This window comes from Equus caballus, chromosome 6, assembly GCF_041296265.1.
Source record: "Equus caballus isolate H_3958 breed thoroughbred chromosome 6, TB-T2T, whole genome shotgun sequence".
Taxonomy (NCBI): domain Eukaryota; kingdom Metazoa; phylum Chordata; class Mammalia; order Perissodactyla; family Equidae; genus Equus; species Equus caballus.
The window spans coordinates 42,349,700-42,371,564 of record NC_091689.1 but is presented as its reverse complement, the minus strand read 5'-3'; the positions used below and the strand labels follow the sequence as shown (position 1 = coordinate 42,371,564).

Below are 21,865 nucleotides of genomic sequence, written 5' to 3'. Positions count from 1 at the left end.
CAGTCTTTGTTTTAAAACAAAGTTTACTTTGTCTAATATGAGTGTTGCTACCCCAGCTTTCTTTCCATTTCCATTTGCATGGAATATCTTTTCCCGTCCCTTTACTTTTCAGATTGTCAGTGTCTTTAGATCTGAAGTGAGTCTCTTGTAGGCAGCATGTAGATAGGTCTTTTTTTTTTAATCTATTCAGGCTCTCTGAGTCTTTTGATTCAAGCATTTAGTTTATTTGCATTTAAAGTAATTAATAATAGATATGGATTTATTTCCATTTTGTTAGTAGTTTTCTGGTTGTTTTTGTAGTTCTTCTCTGTTACTTTCTTCTTCTCTTGATCTCTTCCCTTGTGGTTTGATGGTTTTCTTTAGTGTTTGAGTTCTTTTCTCTTTATTTATTTATTTAGTATCTATTGTAGGTTTTTGGTTTATGGTTACCATGAGGTTCATATATATTGACCTATATATTATATAGCAGTCTGTTTTAAGGTGATAGTCACCTAAGTTCTAATTCTAAAAACTCTATATCTTTATACCCCCACCAAGTTTTATGTTTCTGACATCATATTTTACATTTTTTATTTTGTGTATCTGGTAGCTACTTATGTAGTTATAGCTAATTTTACTACTTTTGCTTTTAACCTTCCTAGTAGCTTTTTAAGTCACTGATCCATTGTCTTTACTAAATATTTGTGTTTTCCAGTCATATTTTTTTCTTTCATATATTTTATTTCTAGTTATAGCTGTTTCTTTTCTTCTTAAGAAAGACCCTTTAATATTTCTTGTAAGCCTGATTTAGTGGTGATGAACTACTTTCGTTTTTGCTTATTTGGGAAATTCTTTATTTCTCCTTCAATTTTGAATGATAACCTTGCTAAGGAGAGTATTCTTGGTTATAAATTTTTTCCTTTCAGCACTTTAAATATATCATTCCACTGCCTTTCAGCCTGCAAAGTTTCTGCCGAAAAGTCATCTGATAGTCTTATGGGAGTTCCCTTGTATGTAACTAGTTGTTTTTCTCCTGCTGCCCTTAATATACCTTCTTTACCTTTGCCATTGTAATTATAATATGTCTTGGTGTGGATCTCTTTGGGTTCATCTTGTTTGGGACTTCATGATCTTTTTGGAACTGGATATCTGTTTTCTTCCCCAAGTTAGGAAAGTTTTCTTCTTATTATTTCTTCAAATATGTTTTCTGCTGCTTTGTCTTTCCTCCTTCTGGGGCCCCTATGATATGAATGTTAGTATGGTTAATGTTTTCCCAAAGCCCCTTAAGCTATCCTTTTTTTTATATTCTTTTCTCTTTTTGCTCTCTGATTGGGTGGTTTCCACTATTCTGTCTTCCAGATTGCTGATCTGTTCTTTTGTATCGCCTAATCTGCTGTTGATTCCCTCTAGAATGTTTTTCTTATTTCAGTTATTGTATTGTCCATCTCTGGTTGGTTTTTATATTTTCTAACTTTCTGTTGAAGTTCGTACTGTGTTCTTCCATTCTTCTGCTGAGTTTGGTAAGCATCTTTATGACCATTACTTTGAACTCTTTATCAGGTAAATTACTTGTCTTCATTTCCTGAGGGTTTTATTTTTATAGGGTTTTATCTTGTTCTTTCATTTGGAACATATTCCTTTGTCTCATTTTGTTTGACTTTCTGTGTTTGTTTCTATGAGTTAGGCGAAACAGCTACCTCTCTTGGTCTTGAAGTGTTGACCTTGTGTAGGAGCATCCTTTGTGTAGACTGCATGTGGTAGGTGGCTTTGGTAGGCTGGCTGGAGTGGACATGGGCTGGGGGTGTCCTGAGGCACACAATGCTGAGTTGAGCAACTAGGGCAGGGCAACTGAAGTTGGGGTGGGCAGGGGGGCCCAGGGTGCACCACACTGGGGTTGCCTCAGAGGATGACTGGAGCTGGTGTGGGCCAGGGACCCAGGACTCACTGGGGTGTTGTTGGCAGGCTGGCTAGAGCAGCTGAACCATGCTCCCATATGCACTATCAAGGTAGAGGGGCTACAGAAAAAATGGCATTTACCAGAAAGAGTTCCAGCAGTTCCCTGCCCATTTGACAGACACTCCAGGGTTAGTAAATGGATTTCTTTCTTGTATAGTCGAAGTGACCTTTAAAGCACTGTTTTTTCACTGTACTCCGGGGTGGGTGAGTCTGTGCATGGTCCCCTCAGTGAAATCCCTCCCTACTGTAGGTCATCGTCGCTTTGAGGGTGGGGTTCCCATTGATACTGTGTGTCCCTTTTTTCTATCTCTGTGTGGTCCCTCTATCATTTGTTGTACAGAAGCTTCAGTCAGCCCTCAGTTCTTCAGGAGAAGTTTCTGTATATGTGGTTGTAGCTTCAGTATGTCCATGGAAGGAGGTGAGTTCAGGGTCTTCCTATGCCACTGTCTTGGAACCAGGCTCCCATTCACTTATAATTTAAAAAAATTCCCAACTAGCTATCAATAGAAAGGAATTTCCTTCATTTGATAAAGGACATCTGTTAAAAGTTAAACTACTTACTTATGGGTAAAGCTTTTAAAGCAGAGTTCCTGCTGTCGTTTGTATTCAATGTTGTAGTAGATGTTCCAGGCTGTGCAGTAAGGCAAGTAAAAAATAAATATAAGAGTTAGGAGCCAGCGCCGTGACCGAGTGATTAAGTTCACATGCTTTGCTTCAGGAGCCTGGGGTTTGCCAGTTCTGATCCTGGACACAGACCTGCTCACTGCTCATCCAGCCATGCTATGGTGGCATCCTACATAGAAGAACTGGAATGAGTTAGATCTAGGATGTAAAACTATGCGCTGAAGCTTTGGGGAGGAAAAAGTAAATAAATAAATAAATATAAGAATTGGAAGGAAAGAGAGAAAACTATCATTCGTATTTGATATGATTGTCTCCAAAATAAATAAAAATCTGTAGATAAATAAGAGCATTTAAGAATGCTACTAGATATAGTATCAATATTCAGAAATCGGTTGCATTTTTATAGCCTGCACCAAACAGAAAATTACATTTTTTAAAGAAGATACTGTTTACTGTGATATTTAAAAAATTATAAAGTGTCTAGGAATAAAGATCTTTAGAATGTTCAATATCTTAATGGAGAAAATTATAAAATTTTTGAAAGATATTGAAATCCTGAATATATGTCACTTTCATGAACTGTTCTTGAGCAGTGCCTTGACTCAATAAATATTTTTGCAGAAATTCAAGAATAGCTCAGATACTCTTGAAAAGAGACTTGTTTTATTAGATGTCAGTCCTTTTAAAGCCATAATAATTAAGACAGTGTGTTTTTGGTACAGAAATAGGCAAACCAGTGGATCATAGTAGAAATTACAGAAGTATACCTATGCTGATGGGAATACTTGATGAATGTCAAAGATGAAGGTAGAATGGATTTTCAGTAAATGGTACTGAGACATTTCTATATCCCTATGGGGAAAAATGAAATTGGACCCCTATTTCACAGCATACATAAAAGTCAATTCCAGGTGGATTAAAGACTAAATGTGAAATGCAGTACTTTAAAATTCTTGAAAAGTTTGTCAGTCAGGTATTGTATAATAAACACAATAAGCAAATTGTGATGGTTAATTTTATGTGTCAGCTTGCCTGGGTCATGGGGTGCCTGGATATCTGGTCAGACCTAACTCTGGGTGTTTTTGTGAGAGTGTTTTTGGATGAGATTAACATTTAAATAAATAGACTTGAGTAAAGCAGATTGCCCACCCTAGTGTGGGTGGCCCTCATCCTGTTAATATTCAGGTCTTCCAGTCAGTTTAAGGCCTGATGGAATGAAAAGGATTTGTCTCCCCTGAGTGGGAGTAAATCCTGCCTGATTGCTTTGGAACTGGGGCATCGTCTTTTCCCTGCTTTTGGACTTGAGCTGAAACATTGGCTCTTTCTACGTCTTGAGCTGGCCAGCCTTTGAATTGGAACTACACTGTCAGCTCTCTGGGGTCTCCAGCTTGTGTACCCACTCTGCAGATCTTAGCACTTGTCAGCCTCCATAATCACATGAGCCAATTCCATATAAAAACATATATGATATAATATGTATCATATATAATTTTATAAAATACATATTTTATAATACATAAAATATATAACTTATGTATTGTATTATTATAATTACATTGTAATGTTATAATGTGTTATATTAACATATTATTACATTATAAGTTATTATATTAATCAGTTTAACTAATACTATTTATTTATTTGTCGGCATTCTCCAGAGAGACAGAACCAATAGGATATATTTTGAAATCAGTATGTGTTTCTATATATATACATATACCCACACATATGCTATATTTGAGATATATCCTATTGGTTCTCTCTCTCTGGAGAGTCTTGCCTAATACACGTATAATAATAAGCATTTATTTCTCAGTCACGTAGATTGGAGGGTTACTATGGTTGGCTCTGCTTTAGTTGTTGACTAGGGGGGCTATTCCACATGTGGCTCATTCTAGGATCCACTTTAGAGGCAGAAGCTTCTCAGAATGTTGTTTTCTTGGTAGTGGCAGAAATACAAACTGACTACACATATCGTAAGCCTCAGCTTGTGTCTGATCTGCTAACATCCTTTTGCCCAAAGCAAGTCACATAGCCAAGCTAAAATCAAGGACCAAAGAAGTGTACTCTGCCCACCCTGAGGTCATGGCAAAGATGTGGGTGTGTACTCCTACTGCAGAGGAACGAATAATTGATACCACTAATTCAGTCTACTACTGAAGGCAAGATAAAAGTATAAATATCATATGACCTTTGATATAGGAAAGGATTTCTTTAAAAGGATGTAAAAGTCACAAATTCTAAAATAAAGGCTTAATAAATTTGATTATGTTAATTTAAGATATTTCTGATCATAAAAAGACATCGTAATGAAAGGAACACATAACCACAAACTGGGAGAAGACATTTGCTGTACATATAATTGACGAAAGGTTGGTATCTAGAATATATGTTCATTTATATGTTTAAAACTCCTCCACAATAGCAAGAATAAGAAAAGCCAGGGGCTATGTAGGGGGAACAGTAGGTGGTAGGGGAGATTCATCTGAGAGTTTCAAGAAAGAAGCAGCACAGATGGTCCCTAAACAAATAAAACATGTTTAACTTCATTGATTATTATTGAAGTGGTAAAAGAATTTGGTAAAAAATTTATAATAAACAAATCAGGCTATTGCTATCTGGACCCACTGATCAGTGTTATTGCTCAAAGTAAAAGAGACAACCATTAGGTATCCCTTCATGTGATGTAATGATTAAGTACACAGACTTACCTCTGGAGTACTACTGTCAAAAAGACAAAAAATTCAAAACCAAATCTAATGAAACCTTTAGATAAAACTTTGTATTTACAGGAGACATAAGGAAAAGAGGAATAGCATACATAGCACTGTAAAAAAAAAATAGTCAACTGAATCCAAAACATAGGCCATTATATAGGACATGTGATCCATGTCTGTCAAGAAGTTAGTAGCATGGGAAATTTAAAATGGGAAGCAATACAGCAGTTGTCCAAGCACCTTTCATTCAAAAGAATATTCTTCCTTCATTGAATTGCCTTGACACTCTTGTCAGAAATCAATTGACCATAAAAGTTAGGGTTTATTTCTGGACTTTCAGTTCTTTTCCATTGATCTCTTTGTCCATCCTTATGCCACCCTGAAGTTTTGTAGTAAGTTAAAAGTATGAGTCCTCCAACTTTATTTTTTTTTTAAGATTACTTTCCTTAATCTGGCTCCCTTTAATTTTCTTATGAATTTTAGGATCAGCTTGTTAATTTCTGCAAAAGAAGGAGTTATAAGGATCACGTTGAACCTGTAGATCAACTTGGGGAATATTCCCATCTTGGCTATATTAAGTCTTTCTATCTATGAACATGATGTCTTTCTATTTATTTAAAGTTTCTTTAATTTCTTTCAACAAATTCTTGTAATTTTCATTATACATGTCTTTCATTTCTTTTGTTAAATTTATTCCTAGATATTTTCTTCTTTTTGATGGTGTTTTTTTGTTGTTGTTGTTATACTTAAGTACATAGTTGTATATTGCAGTTGTGAGTGCCTCTGGTTGTTTGATGCTATTTTAAATGGAATTGTTTTCTTAATTTCATTTTTGGAAAGTTCATTGCTTGTGTATGGATGTACAATTGATTTTTGTATATTGCTTTTGTATCTTGCAACCTTCATATACTTGTTTATTATAATATTTTTAGTAAATACCTTTGGGTTTTTCTCTGTATAAGATCATGTCATCTTCAACTAGAGAAAGTTTTATATCTTCCTTTCCAATGTGAATGCTTTTAAATTTTTTGTGTGGCCTAATTTTCCTGACTGTCATCTCTAGTGCAGTATTAAATAGAAGTTGTGAGAACAGACATACTGGTCTTATTCTTGGTCCTGGTCTTAGAGGAAAAGCGTTCAGCCTTTCATCATTAAAAATTATGTTAGCTGCGAGTTTTTCGTACATGCACTTTATCAGGTTGAGAAAGTTCTCCTCTGTTCCTAGTTTGTTGATTGTTTTTATCATGAAAGGATGTTGGAAATTGTCAAATGCTTTTTCTACGTCTATTGAGATAATCATGTGGTGTTTGGCCTATATGCTATTAATACAGCTTAATGTATCAATTTTATATGTTAAATCAACATTTCATTCTTGGGATAAATCCCAATTTTTATTATGTTGCTGTGTTTGGTTTTCTAGTGTTTTTTGCATCTGTATTCATAAAGATAGTCCTCTATAGTTTTCTTCTTTTCTTCCTTTCTTGTGCTGTGTTTTCTGATTTTGTTATCAGGGTTTCTGTGTCATGATCCCTATTTCTCTTGCTTTCTGGCATAAGATGTGCAAAGTTGTTTTTTTGTACATATCTTGCCCCAAATCTGGAATCGGCCATTTTTCCAAGGAGCCCATTCAATTTAGTGGGAAACCATAGTCTGGATGTTGTGGTGCTCAGTGCTGTTGGCTGTCCTTGTTTTTAATTCCTGAGTGGTGAAAATATAGGTGTGCTCTTGGTTCTGGAATATACTCATATGCTGGGCCCTTTTTATTTTTTTAGGATCTTTTTTTTTCTGCTTTTTCTCCCCAAATCCCCCTAGTACATAGTTGTATATTTTAGTTGTGGGTCGTTCCATTTGTGGTATGTGGGATGCCACCTCAACATGGCCTAATGAGTGGTGCCATGTCTGCGCCCAGGATCTGAACTGGCAAAACCTTAGGCTGCCTAAGCGGAGTGCACAAACTTAACCACTCGGCCACCAGGCCGGCCCCTGGTGGGCCCTTTTTTGCTATGCATGAAAAAACAATGTTGGATGAAATAAAGTCAGAAGGTTCCATTTACACAATGTTCATAAACTGTTAAAACTAATCACTGCTTGATTTTGTAATATAAGCATCAGAGGTAAAAATAAAGAAATGCAAAGGAATAAGTAACAGTAATTAAGAATGGTGATTTTCAGAGTGATGTCAGCATCATGGCAGAGTGAACTTGCCCAGGACTCTCTCCCCTCCAACATACAACAAAAAGTGACATCCGTCCTCCAACAGAAGACATCCTAAGAACAGAAAAAACCTCGGAGAGATACACAGCCACACGATAGAGAGTGGAGAGGCTGGAGCCCCACTTGGAAGAGCTGGAACGGAGTAAGAGAGAGCTTTGCTCCCTCCCCTAAAGACTGCGATAACTACCATAGGAGAATCCATGAGGGAAGGAGCGAGGGACTCGTTATCCATTCACGAGATCGCCCAGGACTCCTACGGCCCATGCAGCCTAGAGAGAACCCATCTAATGGGACGAAAGCTTTCGCATAGCATGGCCTCATCAAGCCAAGACCCCAGGAGACCAGATAGCAAGAGCTGATCCAGAAATCCTGGAGTGCATGCAGGAGAAACCACCACTCAGTCTTGAGGACACAGAAATATGTAAGTAAGCTAAATGACAAACAATTCAAAATAGCTATCATCAAAAAACTCAATGAGATAAAAGAGAATGTAGAGAAGCAATTCAATGAGTTCAGTAGCTACTTCACAAAAGAGATTGAAACTGTAAAGAAGAAGCAATCAGAAATATTAGAGATGAAGGACACAATGGAAGAGATAAAACAAAATACAAACTCCCTGAATGCACGAGTGGACATCACAGAGAGCGTATCAGCATAATCAAAGATAGACATGTTGAAATGCTCCAGACACAGGAGGCGAGAGAACTAAGACTGAAAAGAAATGAAGAAAGTCTCTGAGAAATATCTGACTCAATGAGAAAATGCAACATAAGAATTATAGGTATTCAAGAAGGTGAAGAGAAGGAGAATGGAGCAGCAAGCTTGTTCACAGAAATAATAGCAGAGAACTTCCGAAATCTAGGGAAAGAGAGGGAAATATGTGTGGAAGAAGTTTCCAGATCTCCTAGATTTTTCAGTGTAAAAAGACCTACTGCAAGGCATATAGTAGTAAAACTGGCAAAAATGAATGACAAAGAAAGAATACTCAGGGCAGTAAGGCAGAAGAAAATAACCTATAAAGGAACCCTTATCAGGCTTTCAGCAAATTTCTCTGCAGAAACCTTACAAGTAGGAGAGAATGGAATGAAATATTCAAAACTTTAAAAGACAAGAACTTTCAGCCAAGAATACTCTATCCAGCAAAAATATCCTTCAAATACTAGGGAGAAATTAAATCTTTCCCAGACAAGCAAACGCTAAGGGACTTCGTAGCCATCAGACCGCCCCCACCCCCCATGCAAGAAATCCTCAAGAAGGCCATCATACCTGAAAAAAGAAAAAAGGGAGAAAGGGGTCACAAAACACAGAGTAAGGAGATAAGTAGGTAGACAGTATCAGAATAAGACAGCAAATATTCAACTACAGCATTAGGCTAAAGGGAAGGAAAATAGCAAAAACAAAGACAATGTTGTCACTTTAACCACAAACTCACAACACAAGTTGGAATAAGATATAAGAAAAACAACTTAGGAGGGGAGGAGGAAAGGGACTGAATTGGTTTAGACTGAGGAAATAAGAGGCCATCAGAAAATGGACTATCATATACACGAGATTCTGAATACAACCTTCAGGGTAACCACTAAAGAAAAAAGCAGAACAGAGACACCAAAAATAAATAAGGAAAAAACAAAGAAACACATCATAAAAAACTACATAATTCAATGGTTAGACCAAAACACACAGGACAAGAAACAAAGCAAATGCAGGAAAACCAGAAAATGAGTGATATGATGACAGCATAAAGTCCTCATACATCAATAATCACCCTAAACATAAATGGATTGAACTCTCCAATAAAAAGACACAGAGTGGCAAGATGGATTAAAGAACAAGACTCAACAATTTGCTGCCTCCACGAAACACGTCTCAGCTCCAATGACAAACAAAGGCTCAGAGTGAAGGGGTGGAAGACGATACTCCAAGCTAATGGCAAACAAAAGAAAGCAGATGTTGCAGTACTTATATCAGACAAAGTAGACTTCAAGATGAGAAAGGTAAAGAGAGACAAAGAGAGGCAGTACATAATGATCAAAGGGACACTCCATCAAGAGGAAATAATGCTTATAAATATCTATGCACCTAACACGGGAACACCAAAGTTCATAAAGCAACTATTAACAAACCTAAAAGAAGATATTAAAAATAACACAGTAATAGTAGGGCACCTCAACACCCCACTCACATCAATGGATAGATCATATCCAGAGAGAAAATCAACAAGGAAACAGAAGAATTAAATGAAAAGCTAAAACAGTTGGATTTAATAGATATATACAGAACACTCCATCCAAAAAGAGCAGAATACACATTCTTTCCAAGTGCACAAAAAACATTCTCAAGGATAGACCATGTGTTGGGAGACAAGGCAAGCCTCTATAAATTTAAAAAAAATTGAAATAATAACAGGCATCTTTTCCAATCATAATGCTATAAAGCTAGAAATTAATTGCAAGAAAAAAGCTGAGAAAGGGACAAAATGTAGAGACTAAACAACATGTTGAACAAGCAATGGATCATTGAAGAAATTAAAGAAGAAATCAAAACATATCTGGAGACAAATGAAAATGATAACATACCATACCAACACATATGAGAGGCAGCAAAAGCCGTATTAAGAGGGAAATTCATTGCAATATGGGCTCACCTTAACAAACAAGAAAAATCCCAAATAAGCAATCTCCTAACTGAATTAGATACACCTAACTGAATTAGATAAAGAAGAGTGAACAAAGTGCAAAGTCAGCAGAAAGAGAGAAATAAGAAAAATCAGAGCAGAAATAAATGCTATTGAAACAAAAAAGGCAGTAGAAAGGATCAATGAAACAAAAAGCTGGTTCTTTGAGAAGAGAAATAAAATTGACAAATCCCTAGCCAGACTTACAAAGAGAAAAAGAGAGAAAGCTCAGATAAACAAAATCAGAAATGAAAGAGGAAAAATAACAACAGACTCCCCAGAAATACAACAAATTATAAGAGAATACTACTAAAAACTATATGCCAACAAAATGTATAACCTAGAGGAAATGGATAAATTCTTACACTCTTACAACCTCCCAAAGCTGAGTCAAGAAGAAACAGACAATCTGAATAGACTCATCAAAGGAAAGAGATTGTAGCAGTGATCAAAAGCATCCCAAAGAATAAAACCCCAGGATCAGATGGCTTTCCTGGGGAATTCTACCAAACTTTCAGAGAGGATTTAATACCTGTCCTTCTCAAGCTCTTCCAAAAAATCAGGGAGGATGGAAAACTTCCAACACATTCTACGAGGCCAACATCACTCTGATACCAAAGCCTGACAAGGACAGCACAAAAAAGAATTACAGGCCAATATCACTGATGAACATAGATGCGAAAATCCTCAACAAAATGTTGGCAACACAAATAGAGCAAAAGGATCATACATCTTGATTAAGTGGGATTCATATCAGGGACACAGAGATGGTTCAACATCTGCAAATCAATCAACGTGATACACCACATCAACAAATTGAGGAATCTAAACCATATGATCATCACAATAGATGCAGAGAAAGCATTTGACAAGATCCAACAGCCATTTTAATAAAAACTCTTAACAAAATGGGGATAGAAGGGAACTACCTCAGCATAATAAAGGCCAGCTATGACAAACCCACAGCCAACATCATACTCAATGGGCAAAAACTGAATACCATCCCCCTGAGAAAAGGAACAAGATAAGGATGCCCACTATCACCACTCTTATTCAAGATAGTAGTGGAGGTTCTGGCCAGAGAAATTAGGCAAGAAAAAGGAAGAAAAGGAGTCCAAATAGTGGCTAACGAAGTGAAACTCTTGCTGTTTGCAGACAACATGATCTTATATATAGAAAACCCCAAAGAATCCATTGGAAAACTAATAGAAATAGTTAACAACTACAGTAAAGTTGCAGGGTAGAGAATCAACTTACAAACATCAGCTGCTTTTCTGTACTCCAATAATGAACTTACAGAAGAGAACTCAAGAATACAATTCCATTTGCAATCACAACTAAAAGAATAAAACATCTAGGGATAAATTTAACCAAGTAAGTGAAGGACTTATACGATGAAAACTATAAGACATTACTGAAAGAAATAGATAATGACATAAAGACATGGAAAGATATTCCTTGCTCATGGATTGCAAGAATAAACGTAGTTAAAATGTCCATACTACCCAAAGCAATCTACAGATTCAATGCAGTCCAAATCAGAATCCAGTGACATTCTTCACGGAAATAGAGCAAAGCATCCTAAAATTCATATGGGGCAACCAAAGACCCCGAATTGCTAAGGCAATCCTGTGAAGAAAGAAGGCTTGAGTATCACAATCCCTGACTTCAAAATGTACTACAAAGCCATAGTCATCAAAACCGCATGGTACGGGTACAAAAACAGGCACACAGATCAATGGAACAGAACTGAAAGCCCAGAAGTAAAACCACACATCTGCGGACAGGTAATCTTCACCAAAGGTGCCAAGAACATACAGTGGAAAGAAGATAGTGTCTTCAATAAGTGGTGTTGGGAAAACCAGATAGCCACGTGCAAAAGAATGAAAGTAGACCACTATCTCACGCCATACACAAAAATGAACGCAAAATAGATCAAAGACTTGAAGATACGCCCTGAAAGTATAAAACTCCTGGAAGATAATATCAGGAGTACACTCTTTGACATCGAACTAAAAAGGATCTTTTCGAATACCATGTCCTCTCAGACAAGGGAAACAAAAGAAAAAATAAACAATTGGGAATTCATCAGACTAAAGAGCTTCTGCAAGGCAAAAGAAACTAGACTGAAACAAAGAGACTACCCACCAATTGGGAGAAAATATTTGCAAATTATCTATCTGGCAAAGGATTAATCTCCAAAATATATAAGAAACGCACACAACTGAACATTAAGAAAAATAAACAGCCCCTTCAAAGAATGGGCAGTGGAGATGAACAGACATTTTTCCAAAGAAGAAATGCAGATGGCCAATAAACACATGGAAAGATGTTCCACATCACTAATCATCAGGGAAATGCAAATCAAAATACACTAAGAACCACCTTATGCCTGTTAAAATGGCTATGATCACTAAGACTAAAAGTAACAAATGTTGGACAGGGTGTGGAGAAAAGGGAACCCTCATACTCTGCTGGTGGGAATGCAAACTGGTGCAGCCACTATGGAAAACAGTATGGACATTCCTCAAAAAACTAAAAATAGAACTACCTTATCACCCAGCTATCCCACTACTGGCTATCTACCCAAACAACTTGAAATCAACAATCCAAAGTAACATCTGCACCCCTATGTTCATTGCAGCACTATTCACAATAGCCAAGACATGGAAACTATACTAGTGCCCATCGACTGATGATTGGATAAAGAAGACATGGTGTGTATATGTATACAATGGAATACTACTCAGCCAGAAGAAAAGACAAATTGTCCCATTTGCAATAACATGGAAAGACCTAGAGGGAATTATGCTGTGCAAAATAAGCCAGACTGAGAAAGGCAAACACCAGATGACTTCATTCACTTGTGGAATATAAACAAATACATGGACAAAGAACACAGTTCAGTGGTTACCAGGGCAAGGGGGATGGGGAGTGTGCACAGCGGGTGAAGAGGAGCGCCTATGTGATGAGAGTCAAGAAATAATGTACAACTGAAATCTCACATGATGTGAGCTATTATGAACTCAAGAACACCAAAAAACAGAATGGTGATTATATGTCACAGGGGACTTAGGGGATACAGTTCAACAGTTGCACTTACAAAGCTCCTTGGTGGTAAGTATATAGATATGTATTTTGCCTCTTGGTTCTAGGATATAGACATATTATTTTTGTCAGTATGCATAAAATATTTCACATTGCTTATTTATGAAACTCAAAGTTGGTTATGTGCAATATAAAGCATTATCATATTAGTTTTTCTACAATTTATAAATAGTCTTTAAATAATTTTTGATTGTTTGCCAAATATGCCATAATTATCTTCCCACCATGACTGTTGATGTTCTCCTGTTTATAGTGCTCAGTCTCTTGGATATACATGTTGAGAAAAATTAATTTTCACCATTACACTGTATTCAAAAATCACGTGCATATATGTGATAGATCTAAATGTGAAATAAAGAATTTAGAAGAAAAAATAGAAGAATATCCTTATGACCTTGAGATAGACAGAATTTTCTTATTCAGTTTACAAAAGCCTCTGAACATGAAAGAAATGTAAAGGAAAAAATTAAACTCCATTAAATTAAGAAATTTCTATTTATCACTAGTGCCCTTAGCAAATTTTGGTATTTTCACACGGTGGAATATCGTACAGTTAGGAGAATTACAGAACTATAATTTTACCCAAGAATATGGATGAATCTCACTGAGTGAAAAAAATCTGTACTTAAAATTATATGCTATGCAAATTCTGTTTGTATGTAGTTAAATAGGTAAAACTAATCAAGAGTATTAGAATAATGGTTACTCTTTATCTGGAAAGGAAATATGAGGGAGGATTCTGGGGTACACTGGTAATGTTCTGTTTATTGGTCTGTATGCTGATTACATAGGTGTGTTCACTTATAGAAAATTCTTCAATTTGTACGTTTATTGTTTGTATATTTTTTCTGTATTTATGTTGTATTTCAATAAAAAGTTTACTGAAAGTTTTAGATGATGAGTGTTTATACAGCAGGCTTCCTTTTGTGTAGAAAAAGGAAGAATAGGTTATTTATACATGCTTGTGTATGTATGAAGTCTCTCTCCAAGTTATATAAGAAACTGATACCATTGCTTGCCCGGAGAAGTTAAAGGCAGGATGGGAGGGAGAGTTTTTGAGATATGTTCACGTTAAGTTCATAAAAGATGGACACATCCCACGCTTTATTTAGTAGAGCTTCTGTAATGGCGGTGTAGATTACTGATTTTGTGTTATAGAAACATACCTTGTGTATCGTTTCAGTCCAGTTTTAGATAAGATTTTATATGAATTAAACTGATTAAATGGATTCATCCTTATTGACAGTTTTCAAAAGGTCAGAAAGTGATATATATTCATGTAAAGCTTGCAGATATGGGAATATGTACCCGAGGAGATCTGCATAGTAATGTATGTTCTCACAACAACTGGGACTGTCAGGATGCTATTAGTTGAGAACATTAACTCTATCACTTCTGAAAAGATACACAAAGTAAAGTAATTCAGGTGCCAAAAAACTAAATGTTTCTGTTTACCAGCAGTGTTTAGCGGCTGTCAGCAGTCAAGGTGGAGACTTTAGTTGGGTGTGAGGGACTAACACTTAGGGGTCTGTTTCAACTCTGACTTCTTCTACTGCAGGTTTGTCTCCAGACTGCTCTCAGTTTTAATGTCACTCAAATTGGTTTCATGTAGGAGTCAGTGAATGGCAGATCCCCTGTCTCTGCCTGCGGTCACCTCTGCCTCTTAAAAGGACTGTCTTCAAAATTATTTCTTGGCAAGTAGCAACCTGATGTAAACTGTTGTGATTGATGCAGTTGCCTGGTTGATTACCTGGTTGAGGTTGCTTTTTGGTAATAACAGATATTTTGTCAGCATTTTTTTTGCTTCTGAATTAAATTGAACATGTTTATTTAAATAATTCTGATTTGGGAACCACCCAGAGTAAGTAGAAATACCTGATAAAGTACATACCTTGCTGTCTTAGTTTCTTGTGTGTTAGCATTCTGTATTCTTTCTCTTAGGTCTTTTTTAAGTATTCTCTCTCCTCTCCATTTGGTCATATATTTTTCCTTTTTTTCTTCCTGCCTCCTCTGAAAAAACTCTACCTACCTGGCTTTAGAGCAAGAAAGTATTTGATTGAATTCCAGCTGTTTCTTTAAAAAGAAATTCTTTTTAATGTTGTAAACTGAAAAAATGTTAGTTTAGATGAATAAAAATGACTCATTTATGTTTAAACTGAATCTGTTATTAGTCAAGTTTGTCTTTTATTTCCTAAAATCTTTCTGCAGATATTCACTACGATTTGTTCCTTATATTTTTATCTGCATTATATTGTTATTTCATGGAAGTTTCTGGACCATTTCTAAGTAAATTCTTTAAAAGAGACTGTCTATTGCAGAGTGTGACTTCTTGAACTGATAACTTACATGCTCTTGGATTTGTCAAAAAGAAAATGAAGTTCTTTTGACCTACACCAAGAAGGATTATAGTGGAGGGATGAGAGTTATTTCTTTATCTGCTGTATCTTCTTGAGATATGTGTCTAATTCAGAAAGAGTTCAGAATTTTTGATGTGTGTGTGTCTTCAGTTTTCTGGACCCAGGAGTTGCCCATTGTCCAGCTCCTCTAACTTTAATTGGTCCAGATGTTCAGTTTTTCTCTTTCCCATATTTATCTCAGGTGGAAGAGTTACTGATGGCTATGGAGAAAGTGAAGCAGGAGCTGGAGTCCATGAAAGCAAAGCTGTCCTCTACTCAGCAGTCCCTGGCAGAAAAGGAAACTCATTTGACCAATCTTCGGGCAGAGAGAAGGAAACACCTAGAGGAAGTTCTGGAGATGAAGTAAGTGTTTATGATCTTATTCTTCAGTCATGTGCTTAGTATAAATACTTTTCCTCATTACTTCCATCTTCCGGCACTGTTTATTACCCCCGTGTCGACACACTTAGCCTGATTTTAACGCGAACTTGTGTTTCTCACTCCATAAAACAAATTTAGAACAAATCCTGGTCAAGTGGAAGTATTTTGCCTCCTCTTCACTGACTTTTAAAGTCATCTAGATTATATGTATCTGTATCCAGTTGCACGTCTGAAATTTCTAAAATCTCCTGTAGAGTTCAGACAGATTATTGAGCTTAATGAAGAAGATGACCGTTGGTCCTGGGATCATATGGTGTCTAGGCAATTTTTTAAAACTTTTTTTTATTGTAAACATTTCCAAAGGTACACAAAAGTAGAGAGAATAGTATAATGAACCTTCATATTCCTATACTCATATTTAACAATTAACATCTTGCTACACTCTCCAGTCTATTTTTACAAAATTGTCACTTTTACCAAAACTTTGCTGTACATCATTTTTCTATTCCCCCCTCATCTGGTGGCTTCCTTAGATAATCTGTTGTGAAGCATGTTTACATTTGCTAGTACATAATAGATGCTTCTTTTTCTTCTCTGTGACTTTGAAAAGTTCTGATTTACTTCTCTGTAGAACAAATACGTCTCTTTGGAAAGAGCAGTAGTTCTGTATCCTTTGCTGTTCCCAGCCCTTACCCCCACCTAATTGTCCTACACTCATTTTACTGAAACCAGGTCTATCCTGGGATCCCTCACTTACCTTCTTTACCTGAGCATTTATCTCTGCTTTTGTTGTCTCCTCTTCTGTCTCAGAGGAGATGTTCTTTCTCCTTCATAATGCTAGCTTCTCATCTCTATCGCAGATTTTAAGCACTCGGCCCCACCTCTGCAATCTTCCTCTATTAGTTTTCTCTCACATAATCTTGCTCGCTTTCTGTTAGTTCCTTCTCTGCATAAGTGCATAGTCTCTCTGACCTTAAGTAAACAAACTTTCCTCATCTCAGCTAGTGTTTTAAACTAACACCACCTTTTCTTTTCTGCTACTCTGAACTATCAATAAATGTTCAATACCAGAATTATAGAACAGCAGAGGATCTTGCCATGATACCTCAGTGTGAATTTTCTTGGGACATGATTATTGTGATTTCATGACAGCAACCTAAAAGTTAAGGAAGCAGGTGTTGGGATATCACCTCTGCCTATGGATTATTAGGCCCCAGTGCAAGGTTAAGAGATTCTAACCTTTGACAAAAGCATTACAGTTGATCTGCTCTTGGAAGTGATGAATCCTTAAAGCCGGAAATAGATTGATATGCTGGGAGATAGGGAGAGGTTAGGGTTCGGAATGTCATCATGAGAAAAATGTTTGCAAATATGCTTCCTAGGAGCAAGTTAGTGAAGGAATTGTAAGACAAATTTTTAATCACTGATGGTAAAATTCAAAGTTGATATTTTGGTGTTGGAATAGTAGATGTAACTCCTGGGCGAAAAGGGTAAAATCATTTGATTTAAAGAGGTCAGGGAACCATTCCTAGAACATGGTAAAAGATAGACTGGAGAAGAAAATTAAATCAGGGCCCAAAGTAATTAAGAAAATGGAAGAAGGGGGCTCGCCCCGTGGCCGAGTGGTTAAGTTTGCGTGCTCCACTGCAGGCAGCCCAGTGTTTCATTGGTTCCAATCCTGGGCGCAGACATGGCACTGCTCATCAAACCACGCTGAGGCAGCATCCCACGTGCCACAACTAGAGGGACCCACAACGAAGAATATACAACTGTGTGCTGGGGAGCTTTGGGGAGAAAAAGGAAAAAAATAAAATCTTTCAAAAACAAAAAAGAAAAGAAAATGGAAGAAGGATAGATATAATATTGGGGCAAACAAAGTATCATGTGTGATGTTCCTCAGCAGAAATGGTCCTTGCTGAAGCAACAGTGTATAAATTTCGTTTTGTTTTCTCTATATACCAATATCTTGACTTTAATTCTCAGATATTTCCCATTCACATCAAATTTGTATTTAAAGCAAAATAGGCTGTATTTGTGTAGGAATTTTCTTTTATTATCAGGACTTTGAAAACATTTGAAGTAATTTTTAAAAGAATGCTTGACTTCAAACCATGAAAAGGGAATTGTGTGTGTGTGTGTGTTTTTTGGTTCCACAGTACTAAACTCTATTATGAACTTCCCTTACCAGCCCAGATTGGAGATTACATTTCTGAAAAGTACTGTGATTAGCAAAACTGTTTTTGGTAAGATAAGCACTCACACAATCAGGCATGGGATAAGTAAATAAAGTGTATAGAGAAATTTATAAGTGGTATAGAAATTTAATAAGCAATCATTAAATAAAAGTTCTAGAAATAAAACGTTAACACTTGGCTCTGACAGATGACCTACCTCTTAAATCACCTTCTTCAGTTGCTCCGGATATTTTTACTATGGCGTCGTGATGTTCTTAGATTTTCCACCAGTTTTGTATTGTGCAGATTTACCAACTTAACGTTTTTAAAGTAGTCCTTGCTTTAATTTGCACTTAAATTTCCCCTTGTTGTGTCTTTCATTTTCACATCTTAGTAAAATGGTTGTTTAGTACCCTCCTTTTAATAAATTATCTCAGCCCCTTAGGCCTAATCCCCTACCCAGATGTTCTGTTGAGAGAGTGGTGGTTCTTTACAGATCTTTTCTGACTGTGCTGCTCTGTAGACCAACCTATATGGTTCCACCAGGCGGGAAGCAACAATTATTCTGTTCTTTCCATCTAGAACAGTGAATTCAAACACCTGTTTTTTTTTTTTCTTAAATGTAGATTTTAAAAGTTTGGCATACAAATATAAAGTGAGGATCCATAAAATCTCCATTGAAAACTATACAATTAACCTAAATGTAGCTATACCCAACACTGACATATTGTGCGTTCTAATACAACAAACTCTCGATTCTTTTTAACTGTGTAGCTCACTAAGGGAGTAGACTTTCTTCTGCTGTGTTCTGGACTCCTGTCCCTGTGTTGAACAAGTTCTGTTAATCGTCTGTCCTAGGTTGGAGTTGTCTCAGTTTCTACAACTTGGCTCAGAATTTACTTCATTCTGTTGTTAATTTTTAAGGAGTTTACTCTCTCCAAGTAGTTCTGCGTGATAGCTGCCTCTAATTACTTACGGCAGCTAGTAAGAAGAGCATACTTCCTGGAGTAAAAGAGCCTGAATGTGAATTCTGACTCCACCACTTATTAGCTCTGTGACTTCAGCAAGTTATTTAACTGCTCTGTGCGTCAGTCTCTGCATTTTTAAAATGGCAATAATAATTGTTTCTGCTTCACAGAGTTTTCATGACAATAAAATAAGAAATTATTAATATATAGAATTAAGAACAGTGCCTGGCACAGTACACACTTAATAGTGGGTATTATTCGCTTCTTATAAGTTATTTCCTGGTGATGATTTGTGGGAAAACATAATTATTTAAGCAAACTTGAAAAGGAGAAGGGTAGTATTCTACCTGTGGCTGTTGGCAGTGACAACCAGATTCTTCACTCCGTAATTGTGGCAGGACCTACCGTATTTTCACTGTTTACCTTGTTTAATTATTGGTAGTTAAACAAGTAAAAGGACTTGTTCATTATACCCAGAGAACTTGAAATGAAGAAATATGAGGCAATGTAATGTGCAAAAGAGACCAAAACATGCACATATATGACTCTGAATCTAGAATAAGAAAAGTCTGCCCTGAGGAAGAGGCAGTTGGTCTCTTTGTATAGAAAATTTTTCAGCAAAGCACTAGAGTAGTCTAGTTTTCTGGAATAATCCTGACCTAGACAAACCAAAAGGAATGATCTAATAGTTCTCTTCCATTCCCAGCATTTGTGACGATGATTTTTGAGCATCTGTTACAGATAAATGGTGGCCATGAGTTTGTGAAGATGTGAAACTGTTCACTTGGTAACCTGCCAGTGATTCAACAGGAACATTTGAGTTGGTTAGCTAGCCCTAAAGAGAAGGAACACTTTTACTGGCAGATCCTACATTGAACCCTATGCTGTGGTTTTGTTAGCCATTATTTTTTTTTTCCACTTTTTTGTTTAACCTCTTTACCTAAGAAGGAAAGGATGAATGGGAAAAGGGGAAAATAATACAATAACAACAGCTCTAATAACCATAATAAGTTTTAAGTATCAGTTCAGACCATGAGCCTCACTATCAGGATTTCTAGATGAGCTGATTGATTCTCCATTGTTTTGCATTCAAACTCCTACTGCAATCTCACACGCTGTTGGCATTACAAATAAAGCTTAAAAGACTCGTTTTTCATTTTGAATAAAATTTTTACCTGACTATGAATTTGACTACCTGAGACCTGTTTTGTTTGGGGAAGTTGTGGAAGAGCTCTTCAGTTTCTTTGAGAATGCAGAGCTGTTTGATAAGTAGCATCCCATTAGTAAAGTTGGCGGAGAAACCCAAACCTCTGTGGGCTCAATTATATACTCTTGAGATGCCTTTTGACCAAAGAAAGATCTGACTTCCCACAAACAGAAAATAGATTTGCATATGTACCTAGGAAGAGTCCAATAATCTGAATTCTGATAGCTAAAAAAATCCTTGCCTTTTAAGAGAGAAATAGAGAGTATGATTATAATTAAGAAACCTGTAAAAAATGGTTGCTGGAAAATGTTCAGGCTATTTGAGGGTAGTACAATTAGGTGATCAGTCTATCATACCTTGAATAATTAAGATAAGACTGTATTTTGAATTATTTTATGTCCTGATATCCTGTAGTATTTCATTTTAAAATTTATTATTGTACAATTTCTGACATTAAAAAAAGTCCCATTTGGGGATGTATGACAGTCTTCCAAATAAACCACAAATTGAAAATAGTTATGCAAATTATATCCTAGTAACAAATTGAAATCCAGTCTGTGTTACATAAGAACATGTATGTTTTTCGCAAGGGCACACTTAGTTATACGCCCACCAAATGCCTTTATTTGAGTCATTAGATATATGATAAAGGACTTTTAGTGGAATTGGAAGCATTTTTAACAGTGGCCTAAAATACTGAGGTTTAAATATTCTATAGGAAATCACATAAATTAATATAAAAATTTTCTACACTTGAGTTGGAAAAGGATGCTGTACAGCATAGCTATAAACAAGTAACACCGGTTGGACAGGTCCTAATTAAAATTATAAAACAAAATTTGTGCATATAATCAACTATCCCTTGGGACTTTGGGACTTCCTCCCTGGTCTTGGTTGACTTTTTAATTCTGCCCCCTCTTTTTCTACCCTGATATCCAGCTCCCTTATGCTACTCACCTTACAGAATGTGTCATCTTGACTGTTCCTAGCATCTTTCCTCATCAGAACTAGTAGTTTAGTTGGGGCTCTGAGTTGTTATAGAACAGTGGTGTAAATGGGTTTATTAGGTTAAGTAATTATTAGAGTTCCTTACCTCTTCCTGCTCCTAAACTTTGACCGTGATGCTCAACTTCTCTCAAGATGAGGCATGAGTTTCACAAATGTTTTTCTCACATCTTTTTATTTTCTTGTGACCTGGATTGTAATCTTGTATTTTTATTTTTTCCTCTACTCGAGGTTTAGGGTTGCTCCTAGTCCCTTCTGTTAAATAAAGATGAATCAGTTGAAGGGTTGACTGTTGCAGGTGGGTAACCTAAAGCCTTAACCTAGTTGTAATAACCGTTTTAAGAAAATCTGTTATATAATATAGCAGTGTGAGTGTTTTTTTGGTTTGGGATCTTTTGGGCAGGATCCTTTCCTTTCAGGAGCTTCATTTTCAGTGTCCCTCAGAGAGTACCACATAGATAG

General features: G+C 36.4%; 1 protein-coding gene across 22 annotated transcripts in view; it reads left to right on the top strand.

The window, feature by feature from the left end:
* Window positions 1–21,865, top strand: part of ERC1 (ELKS/RAB6-interacting/CAST family member 1) — a 516,922-nt gene that overhangs the window by 276,790 nt on the left and 218,267 nt on the right. For all 22 annotated transcript variants that reach the window (XR_011439909.1, XR_011439905.1, XR_011439904.1 and 19 more), the window contains one exon: window positions 15,871–16,031. Coding sequence is in view for 15 of the 22 variants with exons in the window: in XM_070270826.1 (XP_070126927.1) it covers window positions 15,871–16,031 (161 nt within the window). In the remaining 7 variants the exon portion in view is untranslated. The remainder of the gene's footprint in view (window positions 1–15,870; window positions 16,032–21,865) is intronic.